The 25297-nt window shown below is 44.6% G+C and overlaps 1 protein-coding gene across 2 annotated transcripts; it reads right to left on the bottom strand.

The window, feature by feature from the left end:
* Positions 1 to 123: 123 nt before the first annotated feature.
* On the bottom strand, positions 124 to 23470 carry CYSLTR2 (cysteinyl leukotriene receptor 2). 2 transcript variants are annotated; one of them, XR_011259356.1, is made up of 4 exons: positions 22886 to 23436; positions 5661 to 5958; positions 3789 to 3930; positions 124 to 815 (listed from the first exon to the last, which is right to left on the bottom strand). XR_011259356.1 is itself a non-coding variant. In XM_069601343.1 (4 exons), the coding sequence occupies exons 3-4, from the start codon at positions 3927 to 3929 to the stop codon at positions 746 to 748; spliced, it is 1104 nt and encodes a 367-aa protein (XP_069457444.1). In that variant the 5' UTR covers position 3930; positions 5661 to 5958; positions 22886 to 23470; the 3' UTR covers positions 124 to 745. The 2 variants fall into 2 exon arrangements, 1 of the variants encoding a protein (XP_069457444.1); XM_069601343.1 differs by having other exon boundaries at positions 2896 to 3930; positions 22886 to 23470.
* Between the last annotated feature and the right edge of the window lie 1827 nt (positions 23471 to 25297).

Here is a 25297-nt window from a genome sequence, read left to right as displayed (position 1 = left end):
TCCAAATGTACTCCTTTTCTGCTTTCCTTTCTTCTCTCAGTGTTCAATTTCCATTTCTGGTAGCCTTTCTTTTCTTCCTTGTCTTTTTTATTTTTTAAGGCAGAATTAATTTGAATTTTAAAATTTAATTTTGACTTAATTTTTATTTTATTTCAGCAATACATAGTCACAAGTTAGACAGTTAAATAGTTATTAAAAGGAAAAGAGAGATCCCCACCCTATCTTCCCACACCCAACTTCTCTCCAAAGGCAATCCTATCAATCATTTTTACTGTTTATTCTGGGCTTTAGCTTCTATTGTTAAATAGCACTTTTATACAGGTAGTTATCATTCTTTAGCTTTAGTTATCATGCATTTTCTGTGATAAAAAGTAGGGACATAGATTTCTTATACCCCTCCCTCCACATACACAACCTCTCTCCTTCATTTCCTGAAAAAAATTATATCACAGTATTTTGCTATTTATATTCTCCATGTAAATATTGTTCACAGCTGAAACATGTAGAGTACTATGGTTTTATTTCCATTCTTGAACATCAGTTTCTTTCCCCTTAGTATTTAGTAATTGTCTTGTCTTTTAACTTGCCTGTTTTCCTGTGTATTTTTACCAGTTCATCCCACACTATCCAAGAAAGACATAAATCTCTCCAACACATGTAAATCAATCAGTTTCTTGTTTTTCTGCTGCACACCAACGTCCTAGGAATTTTCTTCATCTTTATCCTGTGTTGGAGTCTCTGCTTTCTAGATGTCATGTTTTCCTTTATCTCGGTTTACTCTCTTATTTTGGAGAAGCAAACTCTCCTGTAGCTTTCTGTTAAAAGATGTGAAGGTGTTGAAAATGTTGAGACTTTTCATACTGAAAATGTTTCTATCTACCCTCTAATTTCCTGTTGCTTTTTAATGTTCTGGCCCTTTTCTCCGATGTGTAGTAGTCATTGACTGCTGTCCTGTAGGAGGGTCCTCCAGGCATCTGCCTTGACAAGGTGTGAGTCTGTTAGCATTCTGGCGGCTGAGTGACCGAAGAACTCTGAGGCTCCTGTTCACTATGAGGACTTTCCCTCAGTCTTTTCCTAGTCTCGGAACACTACCTCCTTCCCACCCTCCACTCTATCTTGGGGCTGACAATTCCAAAGAGAGAAACTTCAGCCTTCAGTCTTTTCATGAGAGGGAGAAGGGGTAGGTACCTGATGGGGGAGGAAAACTCTCACTTAAGACGTTCAAGTAATGTCCCTGGAGGGTTGCCAGGGGAACGGTGGGTGAAGCACCCAGCCAACCCCTCTGTACAGATGTTTTTAAAATTCTTGTGGAGCTGTATGAACTTGAACAAAATTCTTAATTTCTCTGGGCTTTAGTTCCTTCATCTGTCAAATGAAAATACAGGGCTTTGGTGTGAGGGTTAAGTGGGATTAATGAATGAGTAGTGCCTTGCACAGGCTTCTCTCGTGGCTCAGCGGGTAAAGAATCCACCTGCAATGTGGGAGATCTGGGTTCAGTCCCTGGGTTGGGAAGATCCCCTGGAGGAGGGCATGGCAATCCACTTCAGTATTCTTGCTGGAGAATCCCCAAGGACAGCTACAGTCCACAGGGTCACAAAGAGTCAGACATGACTGAGTGACTAAGCACAGGACAGCAGAGTGCCTTGCACAGCCTGCCCAGTGCAGAGGGCACTCAACTGTTGACAGTACAGTGGTCATGGTGGTGGCAGTAGGTGGTCGACTTGGTTTTGCTTCAGTGGGCAGACAGGACCCCGCCTCCCACAAACCAGTGCTTTTCTACACTCTCTCAGAAGAAAGCCACCCTTCTCATCTTCTGTCAAAATGTTCATCAAATTTCATAGAATTTCAGGAGTGCCACAATCTTTGCAACTTGCCTTCTAGCTCACCCTCTCTCTGAGTGCCCAACCAAACCCTTAGCACCATCTCCTTTATTCTGGAGGTTTATCCCATCCAAATGGATTAACTTGTAGGATGAGAACTGCAGGAAACAGCCCGAACCCAAATGTCAAGAGTAAAATTGACCCCCTTCTTTCCTATTCTGCCCATAATCCCTCCACCCTGAGGGCATCCTTCTCCTAATCTTCCTGTCTTTCCTAAGCCCCTGACAAGAGGAAGGCATAGCTTTTGCCTTTGCATTTTCATTTTGCACTAGAAATCCTCTCCTCGTGCAAAATGAAATTCTTTTCCCCTTTTCTCTCTTGTCCCAGGGCTTCTCTCTGTTTTCCTCCCTCAGTTCTTGTTGGGGACCTTGACTCTGCTTTGTTAGAGGGCAGATTTCCTCTTCACAATCTTTCCCCTGAATTCTAAGGATGCTTTTCTTATCTGTTCTGGGGCCTCCAGTAGCTTTGTTAATTGGCTGTATCCCAGGAGAATGAGATGGTTATCATCACTGACTCAGTGGACATGAATTTGAGCAAACTCTGGGAGGCGGTGAAGGACAGGGAAGCCTGGCATGCTGCAGTCCACGGGGTCGCAAAGCGTTGGACACATAGTGACTGAACAAGAATAACAACAGGAGCTTGAAGAAGGACGAGGAACAAGAGAAGCTGGAAACGTTGGGGTTGTCTTAAAACTAAGCATTTAGAATGCCTAGTGGGCCAGAGATCTGACTGATACAGAATTTGATGAGAAGCAGCAGCCGCTGTGCTCAGCATGCTCTCCCAGTCTGACATTTCTGGTTGCAAGACTCTAAAGGGGATTTTTCCTGCTGTACTCCTTATTTAGGCTCAAACACTGAAGATACACCTAATGAAAAATCTGAAGTAGGTCTTATAATAAAATCACGGTCGATTAAATCTTGGGAATCGACTTTTGTTGGGAATGGTGTAAATATATGGTCTTTTGGATGAAGGTGGACACAAGACATAGGAACAGCCTTGCCCAAGAACCCCTTACACTCCTGTTTCGTTTTTCAGCCACACACAGAAAGGAAAGCAGCACTTTGGTTCCTGTGGATGATCTTTCCTGAGTGCAAACTTTAGTCTGTCCTTAAAATTCTCCCCAGCAAAGTAATAAAGCAAAGGGTTGAAGCAGCTGTTGGCTGCCGCCATAGCCAGTGTGATGGCCACAGCTTTATGCAGCAGGTCACTGCATGAATCTGCCTCCCACTGGAGCAGGTGGAGGGTTCTCAGTATATGATAGGGCAAGAAGCACAGGAGGAAGATGACCAAGGCAATGATGATGGTGGTCAATGCCTTCCTGTGAGAAAGCCGCAGCCCTGATTCTGGGACCTCCGCCTTCAGCAGAGCTCGGATGATCAGCAAGTAGCAGATGCTGAGCGTGCAGAAGGGCAGCAGAAAGCCCACCACCAAGGCAATGTAGTTCATGGTCTTCAGTTTAGGAGCTTTATTACGATTCAGCTCCAAGCACAAGGTGACATTGCCCTTCAGCTCAGAGCCATTGTTCAGTAGCGTTATTGAGGAAGCCATGATAAAGACCCATATGATGCCACAAACAATCCAGGCATTCTTGATGCTGGTGGCATGAAGGAGCCGGAAGGGGTGAACGGTGGCCAGGAAACGCACCACACTCAGCACAGTCAGGAAGTAAATGCTGCTGTACATGTTGACATACAGAGAGTAAGACATAATCCTGCAAGTCAGGTCCCCAAATATCCAATTGGACCCTCTGAGGTAATAGTCCACCCTGAAGGGCAGTGTGGCTGTGAACAAGAGATCCGAAGTAGCCAGATTGAGCATGAAAATGTTCACAGATGTGGACTTCCTATAAGGTTGCAGGAAAACATATATGGAAAAGCCATTTCCCAAGGCTCCCCAGATAAATATTACCAGGTACACGATGGGGTAAAATTCTCTCTTAAAGTTTTCAGCTGTGCAGTTCCTGTTGCTATGGTGATCGCTGAAGGTGCTGTTAATTTCCATTTCTGATGTGGAGATGGATGGAGATAAGGACACAAGTTTTCTTTCCATGCTGAATCAAAAAGAAACAGATACAAAAAATTGCTTCCTGCTCATTGCTTACATTTATCCAGGTTTTAATGAAACAGAGAGAAATACTAGCTTTTCTTTGAAACTTGAATCAAAAAATATTGGCTATGTCTTACCATGTGCTTATCCTTTTACCATCTGTCTTTACTATATGTTTCATTTCATTTCATGATAAACTTCTAGAATGCAGAATAACCATTCATTTATTTGACTGAAGCTGAAGTCTCAGACTAGGGGAACTCTTGCCGAGGGTCCAGATGAAGATCATCTGAAGCTTGTCTCTGACCCTGGAGAAAGTCATCAATTACACATCTTCTGCTCTGGAAGCTGACAAAGATTCTCTTCTTGATGAAACTCTAGCCAGGCTCCTCTGAATCCTCTTGTCAACCAGGTGTTAACCTTGACTTATGCTGACTTGAATAACAACTAACATAAAAACACTAACATAGCTATGAACAACTCAAGACTGCATCTCAAGGATGACCCCTTCTTACATAGCCTGAGAAATCTCAAGGCTGCCAAAAGAATTCAGTGTTTGTTCCAGCCAACACCTGGACATAGGGCCTCTGCCTCAAGCCTCTGTGGGAGGGTAAGAGCCCAATCTCTTAAGTACCAGTTAGAAAACCCAGATACTTTCCACTTGGACCCAACCCCTCCTTCCTATTTGTAATTTTTAAATTCCCTGACTCTACTGAGCCCCTGCTCACTCACTCTCCTCTCCTTTCTCTCATTCTCTTTTTAAAACACCCAGGGACTTCCTTGGTGGTCTAATGGGTAAGAATCTTCCTTGCAGTGCAGGGAATGTGGGTTTGATTCCTGGTCAGGGAACTAAGATCTTACATGCCATGGAGCAACTGAGCTTGCGCCCTGCACCTACTGAGCATACATCCATGACTAGAGAGTCCGAGCGCAGCAGTGAGAGATCCCATAGGATCCAACAAGGATCCTGTGTGTTGCAACTAAGACTCGGTACAGCCAAATAAATGAATAAGTAAGTATTTTTTTAAAAAAAAAATAAATAAAATAAAACATCCAGTTACTTCTGAGTTCAGTTCATGTTGGACTAGTATATTATTGAAAAAATTACAATAGTATATTATTGAATACAATCTGTCTTACCACTCTTAGAAGTGTGCAGGTTTTTTTAATCTTTGACCAAGCATTGGTTTAAATGTAAATTTACTAGGCATAGTTGTCATGGATAATCACATGGTTCTTAATTTCTTCTTTTCTAGTCAAAGAGAAATTTATACTGAACACTTCTTGCCTTACCTATGTAAATACTACAGGACAGCCCATAACTGCAGAGGTAGGGGCAGACTTCTAGATGTCTAAGGAAAAAAACAAGTGGCTTGGGGAGACATATTTTCATTGTCTGGGTATGGTAGTCCGGGTCCCTATTTTACAGAGTTTTTTTTTATAAGAACTAATAACCATTTTTGTTTCTGCAAAGTCCTCCGTTTTTTAATCTAAGCCCCAAATTACCTAACAGAAGCACAATTCCTGCAAGAATTCTTTTCCAACACCCTCTTCCTGAGATATTCTGATTTCCCATGGTGTGCATTCTCCTTGATACAACAAGTCAATAAACTCAATGCTGTTCAACTACAGGGGTGTTCATAAAGGCCTTTGACTAGAAGACACTGACTCTGAGAATTCACAGAATGATACTTCTAAAAGAAGTATGGTAAAATGTTAGTTAAATTAACTTACCCAAATGTATGCTTTGTAAATGTATTTCCGATACAGCAAATATGTTTTTCAATTCTCCTTCAGAGACTGATGTGAAGATGCAACTCAGAAAACATGGTTGGTATGTAAATGACGTAAAAAAAAAAAAAAGTCTTTTCTTTAGTTCAGCACTTCCCAAAGTATCTTCCACAAACTACGAATTCCATGAGATGTTCTGTGTAAGGAAAGGCTTCTGTGTTCAAATCAGCCTGAGAGACACAGCAAGCTTTAGTATCTCTCTCTTGGAGATTCATAACACATGTCAAAGCTCTAGGAGGTCCTATAAGAAAAAAAAAACCAAGTCTGATTAATACAGTGTGTCCCTCTTTATTTATTTATTTTTTTACTCTGAAAACGTTTTTGCACACTGAAACATTCTACTATTCCACAGAACTAATGTTCTATAAAACTGTCCCTGTGAAATGCTGCTGTTATTATATAATTTATCTAGAATATGATTTTGATAGATGAAGAGGATCCCTACTTAATGGGCCAGATCAACAAGCCAAGATTCAAATGTCTGGAATTAAAGAGTGACTGCAGCCATGAAATTAAAAGATGCTTACTCCTTGGAAGAAAAATTATGACCAACCTAGATAGCATATTGAAAAGCAGAGACATTACTTTGCCAACAAAGGTCCATCTAGTCAAGGCTATGGTTTTTCCAATGGTCATGTATGGATGTGAGAGTTGGACTGTGAAGAAAGCTGAGCCCTGAAGAATTGATGCTTTTGAACTGTGGTGTTGGAGAAGACTCTCGAGAGTCCCTTGGACTGCAAGGAGACCCAACCAGTTCATTCTGAAGGAGATCAGCCTTGGGATTTCTTTGGAGGGAATGATGCTAAATCTGAAACTCCAATACTTTGGCCACCTGATGCAAAGAGTTGACTCATTGGAAAAGACTCTGATGGTGAGAGGGATTGGGGGCAGGAGGACAAGGGGACAACAGAGGATGAGATGGCTGGATGGCATCACTGACTCAATGGATGTGAGTCTGGTTGAACTCTGGGAGTTGGTGATGGACAGGGAAGCCTGGCGTGCTGTGATTCATGGGGTTGCAAAGAGTCAGACACGACTGAGTGACTGAACTGAACTGACCTGAACTGAACTGAAGTTACTTTGGGGGCTTCCCTGGTGGCTCAGATGGTAAAGCATCTGCCTGCAATGTGGGAGACCTGGGTTCGGAAAATCTCCTGGAGAAGGAAATGACAACCTACTCCAGTACTCTTGCCTAGAAAATCCCATGGACTGAGGAGCCTGGTGGGCTACAGTCCATGGGGTCACAAAGAGTTGGACACGACTTTTTCCTGTGGTCATGTATGGATGTGAGAGTTGGACTGTGAAGAAGGCTGAGCGCTGAAGAATTGATGCGTTTGAACTGTGGTGTTGGAGGACTCTTGGGTCCCTTGGACTGCAAGGAGATCCAACCAGTTCATTCAGAAGGAGATCAACCCTGGGATTTCTTTGGAAGGAATGATGCTAAAGCTGAAGCTCCAGTACTTTGGCCACCTCATGGGAAGAGTTGACTCACTGGAAAAGACTCTGATGCTGGGAGGGATTGGGGGCAGGAGGTGAAGGGGACGACAGAGGATGAGATGGCTGGATGGCATCACAGACTTGATGAACGTGAGCCTGAGTGAACTCCTGGAGATGGTGATGGACAGGGAGGCCTGGCGTGCTGCGATTCATGGGGTCGCGAAGAGTCAGACATGACTGAGCGACTTCACTTTCACTTTCTACCTTTTATGTTAGAGTCAGTGAAATTTGGAAATTTGGAAGCACTTACTATTGGGGGAATGAGCATTTCTAAGCATCAGTTACTTTGTGAAATGAGAGTTGTATTAGTTTCCTACGGCTCTTTAACAAAGTACCGCAGGGAGTTCCCTGGTGGTCTAGTGGTTACAATTCAGCGCTTCCACTGCTGTATCGCAGAGTCAATCCCCAAAGCCATGTGGTGCAGTCAAAACAAACAAACAACAAACATACAAACAAAAAACACACACACGGGGCTTTGCTGGTGGCTCAGCAGTAAAGAATCTGCCTATCAGTGATCTTCCCTGTAGCTCAGACAGTAAAGAATCTGCCTGCAATGCAGGAGACCTGGGCTCGATCCCTGGATTGGGAAGATCCTCTGGAGAAGGGAATGGCAATCCAGTCCAGTATTCTTGTCATGGAGAATCCCATGGATAGAGGAGCCTGGTGGGCTACAGTCCATGGGGTTGCAAAAAGTCAGACATGACTGAGCGGCTAACACTACTACTACTGCTATCAATGCAGTAGACATGGGTTCGATCTCTGGGTCAGGAAGATCCCCTGGAGGAGGAAATGCCAACCCACTCCAGCATTCTTGCCTGGAAGATTCCGTGGACAGAGGAGACTGGTGGGCTGCAGTCCTTGAGGCTGAAAAGAATCGAACACAGCTGAGCATGCCCACACAAGGAGGAAAGGGGTGGAGTGGGAGAAATTGGGAGACTGGGATCAATACGATGTACAAAACACACAACTGTTGGGAACACAGTGTGTAGCACAGGGAACTCTAATGCACTGTGATGTCCTAATGGCTTGTTATTTAGTTGCTAAGTCCTGCCTAACTCTCCTGAGACCCCATGGACTGTAGCCCACCAGGCTCCTCTGTCCATGGGATTTCCCAGGCAAGAGTACTGGAGTGGTTTGCCATTTGCTTCTCCAGGGGATCTTCCTGACCCAGGGATCAAACCCACCTTTCCTGTATTGGCGGGTGAATTCTTTACCATTGAGCCACTTGGGAAGCCCATGTGTTCTATTACCAATGGCCTTTTTAGAAAAGGACAGAGTCCTGTCCATATGGCCCTGACTTTGGAGCCAGAACTTGGATAGAATCTTAAGAAAAGTTTATATCAGGAAAGGATCTAAAATAATAGAAATAGACTTGAGAGCAATCAAGTCCTTAAATGTTTTGACCATAAAGACCTTAAAACTGCTTCTCCCATCTCGAGACCAACAGGATCCCTATGACTTGCAATGAGGAAGGCAGTCTGGCCCTGCACCCTGTCCTTTCCATCACTGGGGGCAGTAAGCCTGCAAGGAGAGCCACAGATGCTGGGAGAGTCCCTTATCCCAGGCAGAGCATGGGGCCCAGCAGGTATGAGCATGGACAGGAGAGCAAAAACAGATGGTAGCAGTTGCTCCCTAGGATACTGATGGGTGTGAGGGAACCAACAAGAGCCCCTGGCAAGAGGAACTTTTTGAGCAATTGGGGAAGAAGGCAGAACTCAGGAGGGAAGGTCCATTGGCAGGCAGCGAGGCGCTTGTACTGCCAGGCTACGATGGAAAGAGAGGACTTTGGGCCTGAGAGGAGGCCTGGCCATTGCAGGCAGGCCCCAGTCTTTGCGGGAGAACCTGAATGCCACACAACACCTTGGGCGCAGAGATCTGGGCCAGGGGTGCCAAGAGAGGGGCCGTTTGCCTTTGTTGAGAAGGGGACCGAATCTCAGGAATGAGAGAGATGCTCAGTTTTAGAATCAAGGCATCATATCAGGAAGAGATCAACCCCAAGGGTAAGGAGAGTACCAGAGTTACTTCAAGTCCTCTGCCTCGGATTGGGATGTGTTCTGGGCCCCAGAGGGGCTGGAGGTGAAGGGGAGGGAGCAGGCGTGGCTCAAGGCTGTCAAACTGCCCCAGTGGGAGGGAGAGGGGCTGAGGCTACAGAAGCCAGGGCTTTGATTCGAACAGCGTCTTCATCCTTGGAAAGCTAAAGAAGAAAAACACAAACCCCCCACCTAGAGGGTCTTCTCTGGTGGCTTAGCAGTAAAGAATCTGCCTGCAAAACAGGAAATGTGGGTTCAATCCCTGGATTGGGAAGATCCCCTGGAGGAGGAAATGGTAGCCCCACTCTAGTATTCTTGCTTGGGAAATCCCATGCACAGAGGAGCCTGATAGGCTACAGTCCATGGAGTCGTAAAACAGACACAATTGAGCAACTAAACAACAACGCTTCCTAGAAGCCTCATTTAACTAAGAGTCATAGGTTAAAAGCGGGGCCAACTCAAATCCAAAATTCCATTCAGTGCATGGCTTTCCTTGAAGAAACATTTAAAACACTTTGTTCCTCACTGCCCATAAAAACATGCACTTGACTATACCATATATGTGGCTCTAAAAATCAGCCAGACAAATTAAGTATGTGACACGAAGCTGAGAAGAGGCAAATTCAAAGAAAATTAGGAAATAAATCGATAGCATAAGTTGCACTGCTTTAGAGAGATAGGCCCTGTGCACTAAGTACAGGTGGCAGCGGTGGCGCCCGGCACACTAATCGTGGCCGAGAGCTACCCCATGTCCGAGGTCAGGGGCAGCGGCCTAGAGTGCCAGGCTGCGACGGCGCAGGAACGGCCAAGAGGAGCTACCCCATGTCCGAGGCCACGGACAGCGGCCGGGAGGAGCTACCCTGCGTCCGAGGTCAAGGGCGAAGGCCGAGACGAGCCACCCAGTGTTGGAAGCCAGGGGCGGTGCCTGAGGCCAGAGGCTGCGGCTGGGAGGAGCAACCGCACGTCCAAGGAGTGGTGGCTGTGCAGGCGCAGGAAGGCCTAGAGGAGCCATCCCACGCTGAAGGTCAGGAAGGGCGGTGGGAGGAGATACCCCTCATCCAAGGTAAGGAGCAGCGGCTGTGCTTTGCTGGAGCAGCCATGAAGAGATACCCCACGCCCAAAGTAAGAGAAACCCAAGTAAGATGGTAGGTGTTGAAGAGGGCATCAGAGGGCAGACACACTGAAGCCATACTCACAGAAAACTAGTCAATCTAATCACACTAGGACCACAGCCTTGTCTAACTCAATGAAACCAAGCCATGCCCATGGGGCAACCCAGGGTGGGCGGGTCATGGTGGAGAGGTCTGACAGAACATGGTCCACTGGAGAAGGGAATGGCAAACCACTTCAGTATTCTTGCCTTGAGAACCCCATGAACAGTATGAAAAGGCAAAATGATAGGATACTGAAAGAGGAACTCCCCAGGTCAGTAGGTGCCCAATATGCCACTGGAGGTCAGTGGAGAAATAACTCCAGAAAGAATGAAGGGATGGAGCCAAAGCAAAAACAATACCCAGCTGTGGATGTGACTGGTGATAGAAGCAAGGTCCGATGCTGTAAAGAGCAATATTGCATAGGAACCTGGAATGTCAGGTCCATGAATCACGGCAAATTGGAAGTGGTCGAACAAGAGATGGCAAGGGTGAATGTCGACATTCTAGGAATCAGGGAACTAAAATGGATTGGAATGGGTGAATTTAACTCAGATGACCATTACATCTACTACTGCAGGCAAGAATCCCTCAGAAGAAATGGAGTAGCCATCATGGTCAACAAAAGAGTCCGAAATGCAGTACTTGGTTGCAATCTCAAAAACGACAGAATAATCTCTATTCCTCTCCAAGGTAAACCATTCAATATCACAGTAATCCAAGTCTATGCCCCAACCAGTAACACTGAAGAAGCTGAAGTTGAATGGTTCTATGAAGACCTACAAGACCTTGTACAACTAACACCCAAAAAAGATGTACTTTTCATTATAGGGGACTGGAATGCAAAAGTAGGAAGTCAAGAAACACCTGGAGTAACAGGCAAATTTGGCTTTGGAATGAGGAATGAAGCAGGGCAAAGACTAATGGAGTTTTGCCAAGAAAATGCACTGGTCATAGCAAACACCCTCTTCCAACAACACAAGAGAAGACTCTACACGTGGACATCACCAGATGGTCAACACCAAAATCAGATTGATTATATTCTCTGCAGCCAAAGATGGAGAAGCTCTATACAGTCAGCAAAGACAAGACCAGGAGCTGACTGTGGCTCAGATCATGAACTCCTTATTGCCAAAGTCAGACTTAAATTGAAGAAAGGAGGGAAAACCACTAGACCATTCAGGTATGACCTAAACCAAATCCCTTATGATTATACAGTGGGAGTGAGAAATAGATTTAAGGGCATAGATCTGATAGATAGAGTGCCTGATGAACTATGGAATGAGGTTCGTGACATTGTACAGGAGACAGGGATCAAGACGATCCCCATGGAAAAGAAATGCAAAGAAGCAAAATGGCTGTCTGGGGAAGCCTTACAAATAGCTGTGAAAAGAAGAGAGGCGGAAAGCAAAGGAGAAAAGGAAAGATATAAGCATCTGAATGCAGAGTTCCAAAGAATAGTAAGAAGAGATAAGAAAGCCTTCTTCAGGGACAATGCAAAGAAATAAAGGAAAAGAACAGAATGGGAAAGACCAGAGATTTCTTCAAGAAAATTAGAGATACAAGGGAACATTTCATGCAAAGATGGGCTTGCTAAAGGACAGAAGTGGTATGGACCTAACAGAAGCAGAAGATATTAAGAAGAGGTGGCAAGAATACACAGAAGAACTATACAAAGAAGATCTTCATGACCCGGATAATCACGATGGTGTGATCACTCATCTAGAGCCAGACAGACATCCTGGAATGTGAAGTCAAGTGGGCCTTAGAAAGCATCACTACGAACAAAGCTAGTGGAGGTGATGGAATTCCAGTGGAGCTATTTCAAATCCTAAAAGACAGTGCTGTGAAAGTGCTGCACTCAATATGCCAGCAAATTTGGAACACTCAGCAGTGGCCACAGGACTAGAAAAGGTCCGTTTTCATTCCAATCCCAAAAAAGGCAATGCCAAACTACCGCACAATTGCACTCATCTCACACGCTAGCAAAGTAATGCTCAAAATTCTCCAAGCCAGGCTTCAGCAATACATGAACTGTGAACTTCCAGATGTTCAAGCTGGTTTTCGAAAAGGCAGAGGAACCAGAGATCAAATTGCCAACATCTGCTGGATTGTGGAAAAAGCAAGAGAGTTCCAGAAAAACATCTATTTCTGCTTTATTGACTATGCCAAAGCCTTTGACTGTGTGGATCACAAGAAACTGTGGAAAATTCTGAAAGAGATGGGAATACCAGACCACCTGACCTGCCTCTTGAGAAACCTATATGCAGGTCAGGAAGCAACAGTTAGAACTGGACATGGAACAACAGACTGGTTCCAAATAGGAAAAGGAGTACGTCAAGGCTGTATATTGTCACCCTGCTTATTTAACTTCTATGCAGAGTACATCATGAGAAATGCTGGGCTGGAAGAAGCACAAGCTGGAATCAAGTTTTCTGGGAGAAATATTAATAACCTCAGATATGCAGATGACACCACCCTTATGGCAGAAAGTGAAGAGGAACTAAAAAGCCTCTTGATGAAAGTGAAAGAGGAGAGTGAAACAGTTGGCTTAAAGCTCAACATTCAGAAAACTAAGATCATGGCTTCCGGTCCCATCACTTCATGGCAAATAGATGGGGAAACAGTGGAAACAGTGTCAGACTTTATTTTTTTTGGCTCCAAAATCACTGCAGATGGTGACTGAAGCCATGAAATTAAAAGACACTTACTCCTTGGGGAAAAGTTATGACCAATCTAAACAGCATATTAAAAAGCAGAGAGATTACTTCATCTAGTCAAGGCTATGATTTTTCCAGTAGTGATGGATGGATGTGAGAGTTGGACTATAAAGAAAGCTGAGTGCCGAAGAATTGATGCTATTGAACTGTGGTGTTGGAGAAGACTCTTGAGAATCCCTTGGACTGCAAGGAGATCCAACCTGTCCATCCTAAAGGAAGTCAGTCCTGGGTGTTCATTGGAAGGACTGATGTTGAAGCTGAAACTCCATTACTTTGACCACCTGATGCATAGAACTGACTTATCTTAAAAGACTGATGCTCGGAAAGATTGAAGGCAGGAGGGAAGGGGATGACAGAGGATGAGATGGTTGGATGGCATCACTGACTCAATGGACATGAGTTTGAGTAAACTCCGGGAATTGGCAATGGACAGGGAGGTCTGGCCTGCTGCAGTCCATGGGGTCGCAAAGATTTGGACATGACTGAGGGACTGAACTGAACTGAACTGAGACCAGATTAGAGGAGTGTAGGCTCTGGACACACGCTAATCTTATCAGCACTCCCACCCTTGAATCATTTGCTATGAAACTCCTCATCGAATCCTTCTGGGCTGGGATACACTGTTTTGAGGGCAGGAGTCCATTGTGCCCCCTTTGCCTGGCAAAGCAATAAAGCTATTCTTTTCTACTTCACCCCAAACTTTGTCTCCAAGATTCATTTCAGCTCCAGTGCACAGATGCTGAGCTTTCAGCATCATTTCACCAATACTGTAGTCGATAGCCATTCCCTTCTCCAGGGTAGCCTCCCAACTCAGGAATCTAAACCAGGTCCCCTGCATTGAGGGTAGATTCTTTACTGTCTGAGAGATCAGGGAAGAATTAAATAATTAAAATTATTAGTAGCTCAGTTATGTCCAACTCTTTGCAAACCCATGGACTGTAGCCCACCAAGCTCCTCTGTCCAAGGAATTCTCCAGGCAAGAATACTGGAGTGGGTAACAGTTTCCTTCTCCAGGGGGTCTTCCTGACTCAGGGATCAAACCTGGGTCTCCTGCATTTGCAAGCAGATTATTTACTATCTGAGCCACCTGGAAAGCCCTTCTGTATCATTAGCTGTTATTACTGCAAAAGTTCACAGACTTAGCTCCCTGAAGTTGTACAAAGAGGACTCAACCTTCTGGATTGAAACGTTTTACAGCCTCAAAATCCCAGAGGCCCCAGAGTGGTAGCTAATATACCCTCCAAAATAGAGAAGTCTCAGTGAGTGCCTTGTTCTTGAAATCCAACCCTGCTAGCTCAGCCCTCAGTTGTAACAGGCTCCAAATGTCCAGGTGGAAACGTATAGCTTGAGACACTTCTTTAGCCTCCCAGAAACAGTCTTGTATTAATACTTTCAGAGTTTTTCAAGGGCTAATATGCATTCACTTTTCAGTTTCATGCATTGGAGAAGGAAATGGCAACCCACTCCAGTGTTCTTGCCTGGAGGATCCCAGGGACAGGGGAGCCTGGTGGGCTGCCATCTACGGGGTCGCACAGAGTCGGACACGATTGAAGCAACTTAGCAGCAACATGAATTAGAAGCTTACAGATCAAAACAGAAATACAAACGAACAGATCTGAGATTACCATATCTTTTGAATGAGGAACTGAGCTGGTCTCTGGGCTTCTACAATAAACAGGGGGCAGATGAGTGAACTCAGAGCCTTGTTCTATGGAGTCAGCATCTTGGAGTGTTCTGGCGCTCTGATCCTCCACCCCGTCTGTCCCATAGTGCCAGTCCCTCCCATCCTTTCCCGTACCACCAGCCTAATGGTCAATTCTGCCAAATGCCATTTTCCTCCCACACTTCGCAGCTATGATGTCAGCCTGTCAGTGAAAGAGGTGCTAGCAGATCAGCTGTAAACCAGTAGGTGTTAAATAGCATTTAGGGCTTGGGAAGTTCCCACAGGAGCAAATTCTCCAGTCTGTTTAATAGATCTGGGGCCCAGTGGGACCCCTCAACCAGAGTCCTGGGCCTGATAGGATGACCTTGAAGCTTCCCCTCCAGGGCCCGACTTTCACTGTCTCCTACCTGTCCTCTGCCTAGGAGTTCATGTGCGCAAGTTACAAAGCTCATAAGGCCCAACCTTTCCTCCCAGATCCCAACCAAACTGTACCAGACTTGCTCCAGGGCTCAGTAGACAGAAAAGTCAGTGTGCCCTTCATGAAATTTCCAGGAGTTCCTGGGAAGCTTGAAGACCCAAGGAACAGTGTTTGGATCTGGTCTCTTTGTCATCAGGGAAAGAGTTGAGTGAGTCTTTGCAGCAGGGGTGGGAATCGTTGTGGCGGAGGGCCCCTGTGGGAGGCTGAATGCCCTGAGTAGTTTCCTGCTTATAAGTGCCTCCTCTCACTGGCTTCTTTTATAAGGAAGCTGCCTGGCCCGCCTTCATCTCTCCGCAGATTTCTCAGGAACCCCACAGGATTCAGCAAACAGGAAGGGGGAAAGTGTTAGTCACTCAGTTGTGTTTCTGATTCTTTGCAACCCTATGGACTATATAGCCTGCCAGGCTCCTCTGTCTGTGGAATTCTCCAGGCAAGAATAACGGAGTGGGTTGCCATGCCTTCCTCCAGGGGGATCTCCCTGATCTAAGGCTGGAAGCCCTGGGAGCCACCAGAACCTTCCTTGCCTGGACTCCGCCTCAGGCTGCTTGAAATACTGTGTGTCGGGCCCCATGGGGGTGGGGTGCACATGCGATGCACAGCAGCTGTGGCCTGCCGCCACCAAAAGGAGAACTTGCCTCAGATGCAGAGTGTGTGGTCAGTGACATTCACCACCGCAAGACGCAGGAAGAAGAACCTCGAGAAGAAGCATGGTGCCAGGCCACCATCAGGGCAAAGATCAGCACGGATACACAAAAGGTGACAATTTGGAGAGCAATGGCATTGCCAAAATGTCAGCTCCTTTGAGTCGCAGCTTCTTGCTGATGGGTTAGCAATAGCTGCCTTTTCTCTCTCTTTTGCCGACCAGTTGTCCCCGCTCTGTTCACTTGATCAGTCAGTTTGCACATTCTCTTCTGAAATTCCACTCTCGAGAATTTCCCTGTGCCCAAAGGTGCCCATGGGTTGTGGACATATGTGGGGAGAACTACGCCTTAATTTTGTTATTTGATGTGCTATTTGGAGGAGAAAAATGCTTCCAGAGAACAGTTTATCCCAGGGGACTGAACCCTAGGGGAGGGTTAATACCCAAGCCACTGAGGGGCCTTTCTGCCTCTGAGAGCAAGATGCACGGCTCACATCAGTGGATTGATTCAATGGACATGAACTTGGGCAAACTCCGGGAAAGAGGAAGGGACAGGGAGGTCTGGTGTGCTGCAGTCCATGGAGTTGCAAAGTGTTGGATACGACTGAGTGACTGAACAACAGCAGCAACAAAGCTGATTATGGGTTTAATTTCATAAAGAATCTGAGCATTTAAAAAATTGTTTTCTAATGCACTTCATCAGTCTATGAAGATTGGAAGTATCTGTTATTAACCCAATTTCTGATCCAAGAAATATCAAGAAACATCCAAGAAACGTCACAGACTCATTCTGCAGCTGAGCCTCTGATTCCCAAGTCTTCTGATTCCAAAGACAGAAAACCAGCAAGTGTGATCTCAGAGGCCATTGCCCTACTCACCTCAGTAATTTCACAGGGGTCGCGTCAGCATCAGGACTCTCGCTGTCCACAATCCAAGTGACTACGAGACACGACTCAGGGGCTCCCCTAAAGCCCACTTACTCAAATGAAAACTGCCTCTCTGTCTTTCCCCTTCCACCTTAGCATTTCACCTTCCATTATTAAATTCACTTATTGGAGCAAAGGAATTATTGACCAAGGTAGGCAGTTAAGCATCATATGATTCCTGGCAGGATACAGTGGCGGGATGAAGTCATAGAAAAATTTGGGGAGTAAATCCCAACAGGATCCAAACCCTAGCTCTAGCTCTTAGAGGTGGCCTGAGCATTTTCAGCAAGTACTCAGCCTTTCGGCATCATTGAGAGGGCCAGGGAGACAATACCATGGAAGACCCCCCACAGCTGCACGGAGCCTGCACATCACACACTTTCAAGGCATCAGCAGCCTGTGCAAGCCTGGCTACTGCCAGGGGGAAAATAGTACGCCAGGTGCAGGAAACCTGTAAAGAATGGTAAAAAAAACTGTAAGGCAGTGGTCTCCAGTCTTTCCTGCACCAGGGATGGGTTTCATGGAAGATAATTTTTCTGTGGATCGGGGTGGGGGATGATGGTTTTGGGATGATTCAAGCATATCACACTAACTGTGCACTTTATGTCTATTATTATTATTACATACATAAGCTCCACCTCAGATCATCAGGCATTAGATCCTGGAGGTTAGGAGGTTAGCGTTACCCCTGCTGTAAAGGAAAGTAAGAAAGCTGTAAAGGATAAGAAGAAAATGTTTTCCTAGGTCTCAAAAAAATTGAAAATCAGCAGAATTGTCCAGGAAGGTGTCCTAACCAGCTGCCAGTAGCCTGGGGGACAGTGGACATGGGTGACCTAAAAGGGAGAGGTCAAAGGACAAAGCCCACCGCCGGCTCCCCCCACCCCTCAGCCCACAGCCCCAGATCATCCTGCCACCCAATGTCTCCTTCAAGGAAGGCCTGCCCTTGTTACCCAAGGTTCCCACCAGCCCCTCTTTCCACCCAGGGGCCCTCTCAAGGCCGCCCATGACAGGCTGTCATCTCTCAACCGCTGTCCTCAGAAAAAAAATCCACTCCAGCCTCATAACTTAGTGCAATGCTCTGAACACACCAGACTCTGTCTTACCTACTTAGTCTGAACTCCAGTTCCTCACCTGGCCCTTTATTTGCATATGTGTGCGTGCTCAGTCGTGTCTGACTCTTTGCAACCCTATGGACTGTATGTAGCCCACCAGGCTCCTCTGTCCATGGAATTTTCCAGGCAAGAATACTGGAGTGGGCTGCCATTTACCAGCCTCAAGTTTCTTCCCAGAATCACTTCTAGAAAGAGCATTCTCTGAGCCCTCTGGGTCTTGGCTGTTTCAGTGCTTCCTGTCTTCACACCACCCACAGGGTAGCCACTAGCTCCTGTTTATCCCTACCCTGCAGAGTGTTCACTCACCGAAGCAAGAACATCTTGCTTGTCACTGCTGTATCCTGGGTGCTGGCATAGCTCGTGGCCATAAATGTGCACAAAGAAATAACCAGTGAGTGAGCAAAGGAAGCTATGATTCACCCACTCCCTGCTCATTTTGTGTTTCACGATAGATATCTTCCAGGGAAGAAAAATTCTCAATGGTCTTTTACAACAGAATTGAAGAACTGACTCACTGGAAAAGACCCTGATGCTGAGAAAGACTGAGGCAAAAGGAGAAGAGGGCCACAGAGGATGAGATGGTTGGATGGCATCACTGACTCAATGGACATGAGTTTGAGCAAACTCTGGGAGATAGTGAAGGACAGGGAAGCCTGGTGTGCTGCAGTCCATGGGGTCGCAAAGAGTCGGACACGACTGAGCAACTGAACTGAACTGATGTCCAGGCATTCTTCCTCACAAACTTTTTGTCTCTGAAGTTCAAATCTAAGATCTGGGGACAGGAATGCATGTGAGTGCTTAGCCCCTCAGTTGTGTGTCTAACTCTTTGCGACCCTTTGGACTGTAGCCCGCCAGGCTCCTCCATCCACGGGGTTTTTTTAGGCAAGAATTCTGGAGTGGGTTGCCATTTCCTCCTCCAGAGGATCTTGCTCATCCAGGGATCAAGCACACGTCTTCTGTGTCTCCTGCACTGCAGATGGATTCTTTACCTGCTGAGCCATCGGGGACAGGAATATATCAGGTCAATGGTCTATAGGCAAGAGGAAGGTTGCAAAACACACCCACACATCATAGGAGGTGACTCTCTTTTTATCTCTGAGGGTTGCAAATAGTCTTTCTGACTCTGGGCCAATAACACCCACTGCAACTAACAAAAGGAGTCCCTTTCAAATCTCTCAGAATTTGCAAGAGAACAAAGTTCTACTTGATGTAAGATTCAAAATAAAAAGAAACAAACTTATTTCAAAGAATCTGCGATGCCTTCAAGCATTTTGTAGATGATTGTGTTTCCTGTGCTAGAGGAACAAACAAGATAAAACCATAATCCCACAGGAAGGCACTTACTTGGGGAATGGTGTTTTGTTTTTTCCATGATAAACATATTCTTGTTTTCATAACATGCAATAGAAATAATAACCGTGGATTGGACCCTTTTCGATTCTCCCAGCTTGATGAACGTCCGGAGCAAACAGACTCCCCTTCTTACCCCTTCTTCCTCTCTCTTCCTTTTGCTGCTCCTCCCCTGACTTATCCACCTATCCCCCCTTCTTCTTGTTCTTCCTCAGATCTGCTTGCTTCTTTAAAACCTCTTCTTGAAACACTGAAGATGTAAAAAGCTTCTGCACTAACACCGGCTCTTCCTGAGGATGCTCCAACTTTAAGATTCTTTGGTTCCAGGTTGCTGTTCCAGCTTCCATTACTTTCTCTGTCCAAGGGGTCAGCCCTTACTGCCACCAAGCCAGAGAAGTTTCCCTTTAAAGATTGTCCAAGACTATACCACTTTCTCCATGGGTCAATTCACATAAAGAGGTTAATAGGTTCCATAGAGATAAAAAGAAGCTGTTAACTAAAGTTTACATTCATCGATGAATTAACGTATTTACACTTGCCTGTTTATTCTTAGGGCTTCCCAAGTGACTCAGTGATAAAGAATTTGCCTGCCAATGCAGGAGACATAGGTTCGATCCCTGGGTTGGGAAGATCCTCTGGAGCAGGAAATGGCAACTCACTCACTCCAGTATTCTTGCCTGGGAAATCCACTGAACAGAGGAGCCATGTGGGCTACAGTCCATGGCATCACAAAAGAGTCGGACACGACTTAGCGATAAACAATATTTATTCTTAATGGAGCCTGTGTACTAGGCTGTCTGCAGAGACTCCATCTTCAGCCATTCTTCATCCAGCAGAAGGAATGAGACTCACACATAAGTAATTCTAACACAAAGAAGTGAGCAGTTCTGTGAGAACACCATAGATACAGTGCTGTGGGTTCTGTTGTGGATTTGATAAGGCTCTGCAGAAAAGCTGATAAACCCAGGCCAATTCTTCAACATTGCCCATCTTGGCTGCTGTATAAACCAGAGCTCACTGGGTCATTGCACAATCCCTTGTTAGGTTTCTACCTTCCAGATTTAGCCTTGGGGGATTAGCATGCCTCAGATGTCTGGTGAGCAAGACAAATTAGGAAAGCAGGAGTCCCTGAGTCTGGAGCACACATGAGATACTCAAATGCCCAAGGTGATCCTGACATATAGCAATGTTGTTGTTGTTCAGTCACTAATCATGTCCAACTCTTTGCAACCCCATGGACTGCAGCACACCAGGCTTCCCTGTCCTTCACTATCTCCCAGAGTTTGCTCAAACTCATGTCCATTGAGTCAGTGATGCCATCCAACCATCTCATCCTCTGTGGCCCTCTTCTCCTTTTGCCTTCAGTCTTTCTCAGCATCAGGGTCTTTTCTAATGCAATGCTGCTAAGTCGCTTCAGTCGTGTCTGACTCTGTGCGACCCCAGAGACGGCAGCCCACCAGGCTTCCCCATCCCTGGGATTCTCCAGGCAAGAACGCTGGAGTGGGTTGCCATTTCCTTCTCCAATGTGTGAAAGTGAAAAGTGAAAGTGAAGTTGCTCAGTCGTGTCTGACCCTCAGCGACCCCATGGACTGCAGCCTACCAGGCTCCTCCATCCATGGGATTTTCCAGGCAAGAGTACTGGAGTGGGGTGCCATTGCCTTCTCTGTCCAGCGCAATGAGTACACCACAAAAAATACATCACTTTCTTCCCCAGTGAGTGATGTGTACATGACGCGGGGTACCCTTGATGACCTCAGGTCAGGGAGGAAAGAGGGTATAACGAATGAAAACATGTGTTTTGAGTTAGAGGGGACCTAGGTTTGAGCCTCAGCTCTGCCTCTTGGTCACTCTTATTCCTGTGCTTCAAGACCTTCATCCGCAGAGGGAAGACTGGGCATTGATGAGGAAAACTGATACAATTAACTCAATGTCTGACACTTGGTAAGTTTCCAGGTGATGCTAGCTAACAATAATAAGAACATGCTAGCTAACACTAACAGGAATTATTTGTGACAAGTATGAACAAAACTCATCAAGAATTAAAAGAAAGGCTTCTTTACAGCCAAGTAAAATGAGTTGATACCATTGTATCTGGAGAAGAGCCAACCAGAAAGACAAGAACAATTCCATTCAATTTACTTCACATCTTCATTACACAAGCAATGAATGTGGTTAAAAAAAGAATGTAATACCAGCTGAAATAAACTTAAATGATAAGATTTACCTCCAACCAGACACATACAAATGTTTGTGCCTTTACTTCCTTTCCCTTTTCTTCAAATCTACATATTTTCAAACAAAAATGAGTCCATATTTTAATGCTATTTTGTAACCTTGCTTTTTTCTTCTTGCTAAATCATGATCATTGTCATGTAAATAACTATTACATGTCAATGTCCTGTAAAGAGCTAAAAGAATATTCAATTATATAGACATAACAAAGTTTGAACAATTTTTTTCTACAATAACCATTACTCAAGATGTATGTGCCCTGAACTGAACCAGATTGGGCCAGTTCTGGTTCGATCCTAGGAAAGATCCTGTGTCCTCTTGGCCTCACTTTCTTATTTTAAAGTAAGAGTTACACACTCCAGCAGTCATGTGAATCAAATGAACGACTGTATGTGAAGGAATTTTGTAAACAGTGAAGGCAGTATTGAAAGGGAGACTTAGACAGCTTGCTTGATAGTGTATCCCCTTTCCCTTAAAATGTATAGCTTTCAGGTATGGGTCAGAGAGAGAGAAATACTGCAGATAACCTAGGTTGGTTGTTATTATGCTTCTCACCTGTTAGAGCCACCTGAGAAATTTTTAAAAGTTAAAACAACAGCAACAACAACAGATGAGTGGCTCCTCACCAAAGTTAATTTTCAATTATTCTAAAGATAAGTTTCTAATCTCCCCAGAATCAAGTGATTCTGATGGAGCGTACGGCCAGAGTTGAGAACCACTGGCTGAGGTCCCCAAAGGGTCACAAGCAGATTATAAGCACACGGTCTCATACACACCTTCCCTCTCACTGTGCCTCTCAGTAAAACTGAGAGCTGAAATCTACATCCTCAAATTTAACCTCCTCTCCTCAAAAAACAAGACTCTGAAAGGAAAAAATATATATACCTTATGTTATCAAATGACCCACTCTATGAAAAAAGGAAAGATGCTATATGACCCTATATAGGGGAATGCTTGGGCAAAGTACAGAAAATTTCCTCCATGTAATACTATGTAGCAATTTTAAATTATGATTATAAAGCATTTACACAATGTGGGAAAATGTATGCTGTAATGGAAAAAAGGAATATAAACCTATCTGTTGTGTACAAGCATGACTACCAAAATTAACTAAAATCATAGGTAGACACACATAATAAATGGAAAGAAATAACCCCCCAAATATCAATAGCAGCTATCTCAGTGGTGGTTTTTGCTTCCTTCTACTTTTTTTGTACTTTCCAAATGTTTTTTAAAGTACCATGTAGTAGAAAAAAGTTTATAGCAGAACAAAATTAACTTACTTTTAAAAATTATTCTTCTTCCTATGAAGCATAGCAAAGCACAATTTTTAACAACAAGTTAACAGGGCAAAGATAAAAATGCTCACCTGAGTTTGCTTTCTTTCAGCTGCCTCGGCTCTGTCTCCCCTGTCTCTGCTGTCTTCCTCCTCCAAGTAATTCAGTTTGCTTGTTTAAAAAAAAAAGCAAAACAGCAAATTGTATTTGATGAAGGGTATCAGCCAATGGCAAGAGAAGAAGGAACTCCGGTCAGACAGCCATTTGTGCTGTAAGGAACTTTGGTGTCAGAGCTGGTGCTGGCTTCCTTCTCAAGATAAAGAGTGTAAGATTTCTACTTAGGGACCACAACTAAAGGAAGAAATCTGTATTAGCTCCTCCCCTCTCATTGTTTTTATTGGCATCGTTCACAACAAACCAAGGGGACGTGATGGGCTGGAGTCAGGAGTTTCAAGTGGCTTCAGTTCTCCTGCATGTTTTTCGTTTCTACGACAACACTAAAATCAACACCACCTTATTAGTATAGCACTTCAAAGCTGCTCAGGGCGATTCCAGCACCCACTTGCTTTCTCAGCGTACTTGTGCTTAGGCAGAGATGTTATCCATTCTGGTGAAAATGCTGTCGAATGCTGTCATGGTATCCTCGCTGCTCACTTAAAGGTCCTGGTTTCGTCCTCGTCTTCCTTCCTCAATTTGTTTTGCACAGTTAACCACTGTCAGTTTCTTGAAACTTTCTCCTCCTTGTTTCTCTGACTCTCTTGGTTCCTATTCTATCCCTTGGATTGTTTCTTCTTTGCTTCCTTTCTGATTCTCCTTCTTTTCTCCTTTTTCTAAATGTGAGCTTTCAGAAATGGGCTACAAGACCAGAAGACACAACAGTCTGCCTTCTGATCTCTTCTCATCATATTCTGCTTTTATCTATATTACCCACCTGGATGCATGCTCAGTCACTCTATCGTGTTTGACTTGTGACCCCAAGAACCATGGCCTGCCAGGTCCCCTGTCCATGGGGTTATCCCAGCAAGAACACTGCAGTGGGTTGCCATTTCCTCCTCTAGGGGATCTTCTTGGCCCAGGAATTGAACCTGCATCTCTTGTGTCTCCTGAATTGGCAGGCAGATTCTTTACTGCTGAGCCACTTGGGAAGTCTGTATTATCCACATTCATGGACATAATGTGGCCAAACAGAGCTTTTCTCTTCCCTACCCAAGGACACACCCTCTCATTTACCCAAAATTTAATGAAATGGCACCACAGTGATTCAGCCAGTCAATCTCACATAAACCTAGAGGCCATCCTTAACTTCTCTTTCTCCCACAGCCAACATGCAAGCCAATAATTCCGTTTGTTCCACCTGCAATATATGTTCTAAGTCTAACCATTTCTCACTTCCCCCATTTCATTAATATCTTCAGCATTAATGCTGCAATAACATTAGGCAAGAAATAAAACCCACACCAGTATTCTTGCCCGGAGAATCTCCAGGGACAGAGGATCCTGAAGGGCTACAATCCATGGGGTTGCAAAGAGTCAGACATGACTGACTGACTAAGCACAGCAAAAGGCATCCAAACTGGAAAGAAGGAAGTAAAATTATGTTTGTTCATAGATGATATAATCCTACATGTAGAAAACGCTAAAGACTGCACATACACAGAGACCTGGCAGAACTAATAAAAAACATTTGCAAAATGGCAGGCTACACAAAGACCAATTGCATTCCTATGCACTAACAATGATCAGTCCAACAAGGGAATTTCATTTACAATACCATCAAAAAATCCCCATAGGAATCAACTTAACCAAGGAGGTTAAAGATTTGTACACTGAAAATAAAACATGGCTGAAAAGTATGAAAGACATAAATAAATGGAAAGATATCCCATGTTCATGAATTGGAAGGCTTCATATTATTAATATACTACCCAAACTGATCTACAGATTCAGCACAATCCCTATCAATGGTGCTTTTCAGAGAAACAGAAAAAATCCATCCTAAAATTCATGCTGTGAAAAAAAATTCCTTGAAAATTCCAACAGCAAACAAAACCTGATTGCCCAACTAAAGCTAAACTAAAATAATTTTAATTAAGCCTTTGCAAGAGGAACTTAACCTCAGTAGAATCGTTTTGACAAACTTCCCAAAAGCAAATTATAAACTGGAGTCTTTTGGATCTGGAAGCAAGTTGAGATTTTGTCGAAGGCCCCTAGAACATCGCAAAAGATTTATCTTGTCTTTTAAAGGAGATAAGTTAAACTGATTAGGTTTATTTAATATGTTAAATTAAGCTCTCTTTATGTTGTATCTGTCACATAGTTACATGCTATGTGTTCTAGGAGAAGGGGGCAACAGAGGATGAGATGGCTGGATGGCATCATAGATGCAATGAACAAGAGTATGAGCAAGCTCCAGGAGATAGTGAAGGACAGGGAAGCCTGATGAACTATGGATGGAGGTTCATGACGTTGTACAGGAGACAGGGATCAAGATCATCCCCATGGAA

The sequence above is a fragment of the Ovis canadensis genome, chromosome 10 (genome assembly GCF_042477335.2).
Source record: "Ovis canadensis isolate MfBH-ARS-UI-01 breed Bighorn chromosome 10, ARS-UI_OviCan_v2, whole genome shotgun sequence".
NCBI classification, from domain to species: Eukaryota; Metazoa; Chordata; class Mammalia; order Artiodactyla; family Bovidae; genus Ovis; species Ovis canadensis.
The sequence above is the reverse complement of the archived record's forward strand: the minus strand, read 5'-3'. Positions and strand labels throughout refer to the sequence as shown.

Excerpts from the sequence above, each read along its gene's own strand:
- CYSLTR2 (XM_069601343.1), bottom strand. The coding sequence starts at position 3,929 with ATGGAAAGAAAACTTGTGTCCTTATCTCCATCCATCTCCACATCAGAA. Across the intron at positions 816-2,895 it reads CTGAAAAACGAAACAGGAGT|AAAGCTACAGGAGAGTTTGC; the intron begins GTAAGGGGTTCT and ends ATCTTTTAACAG.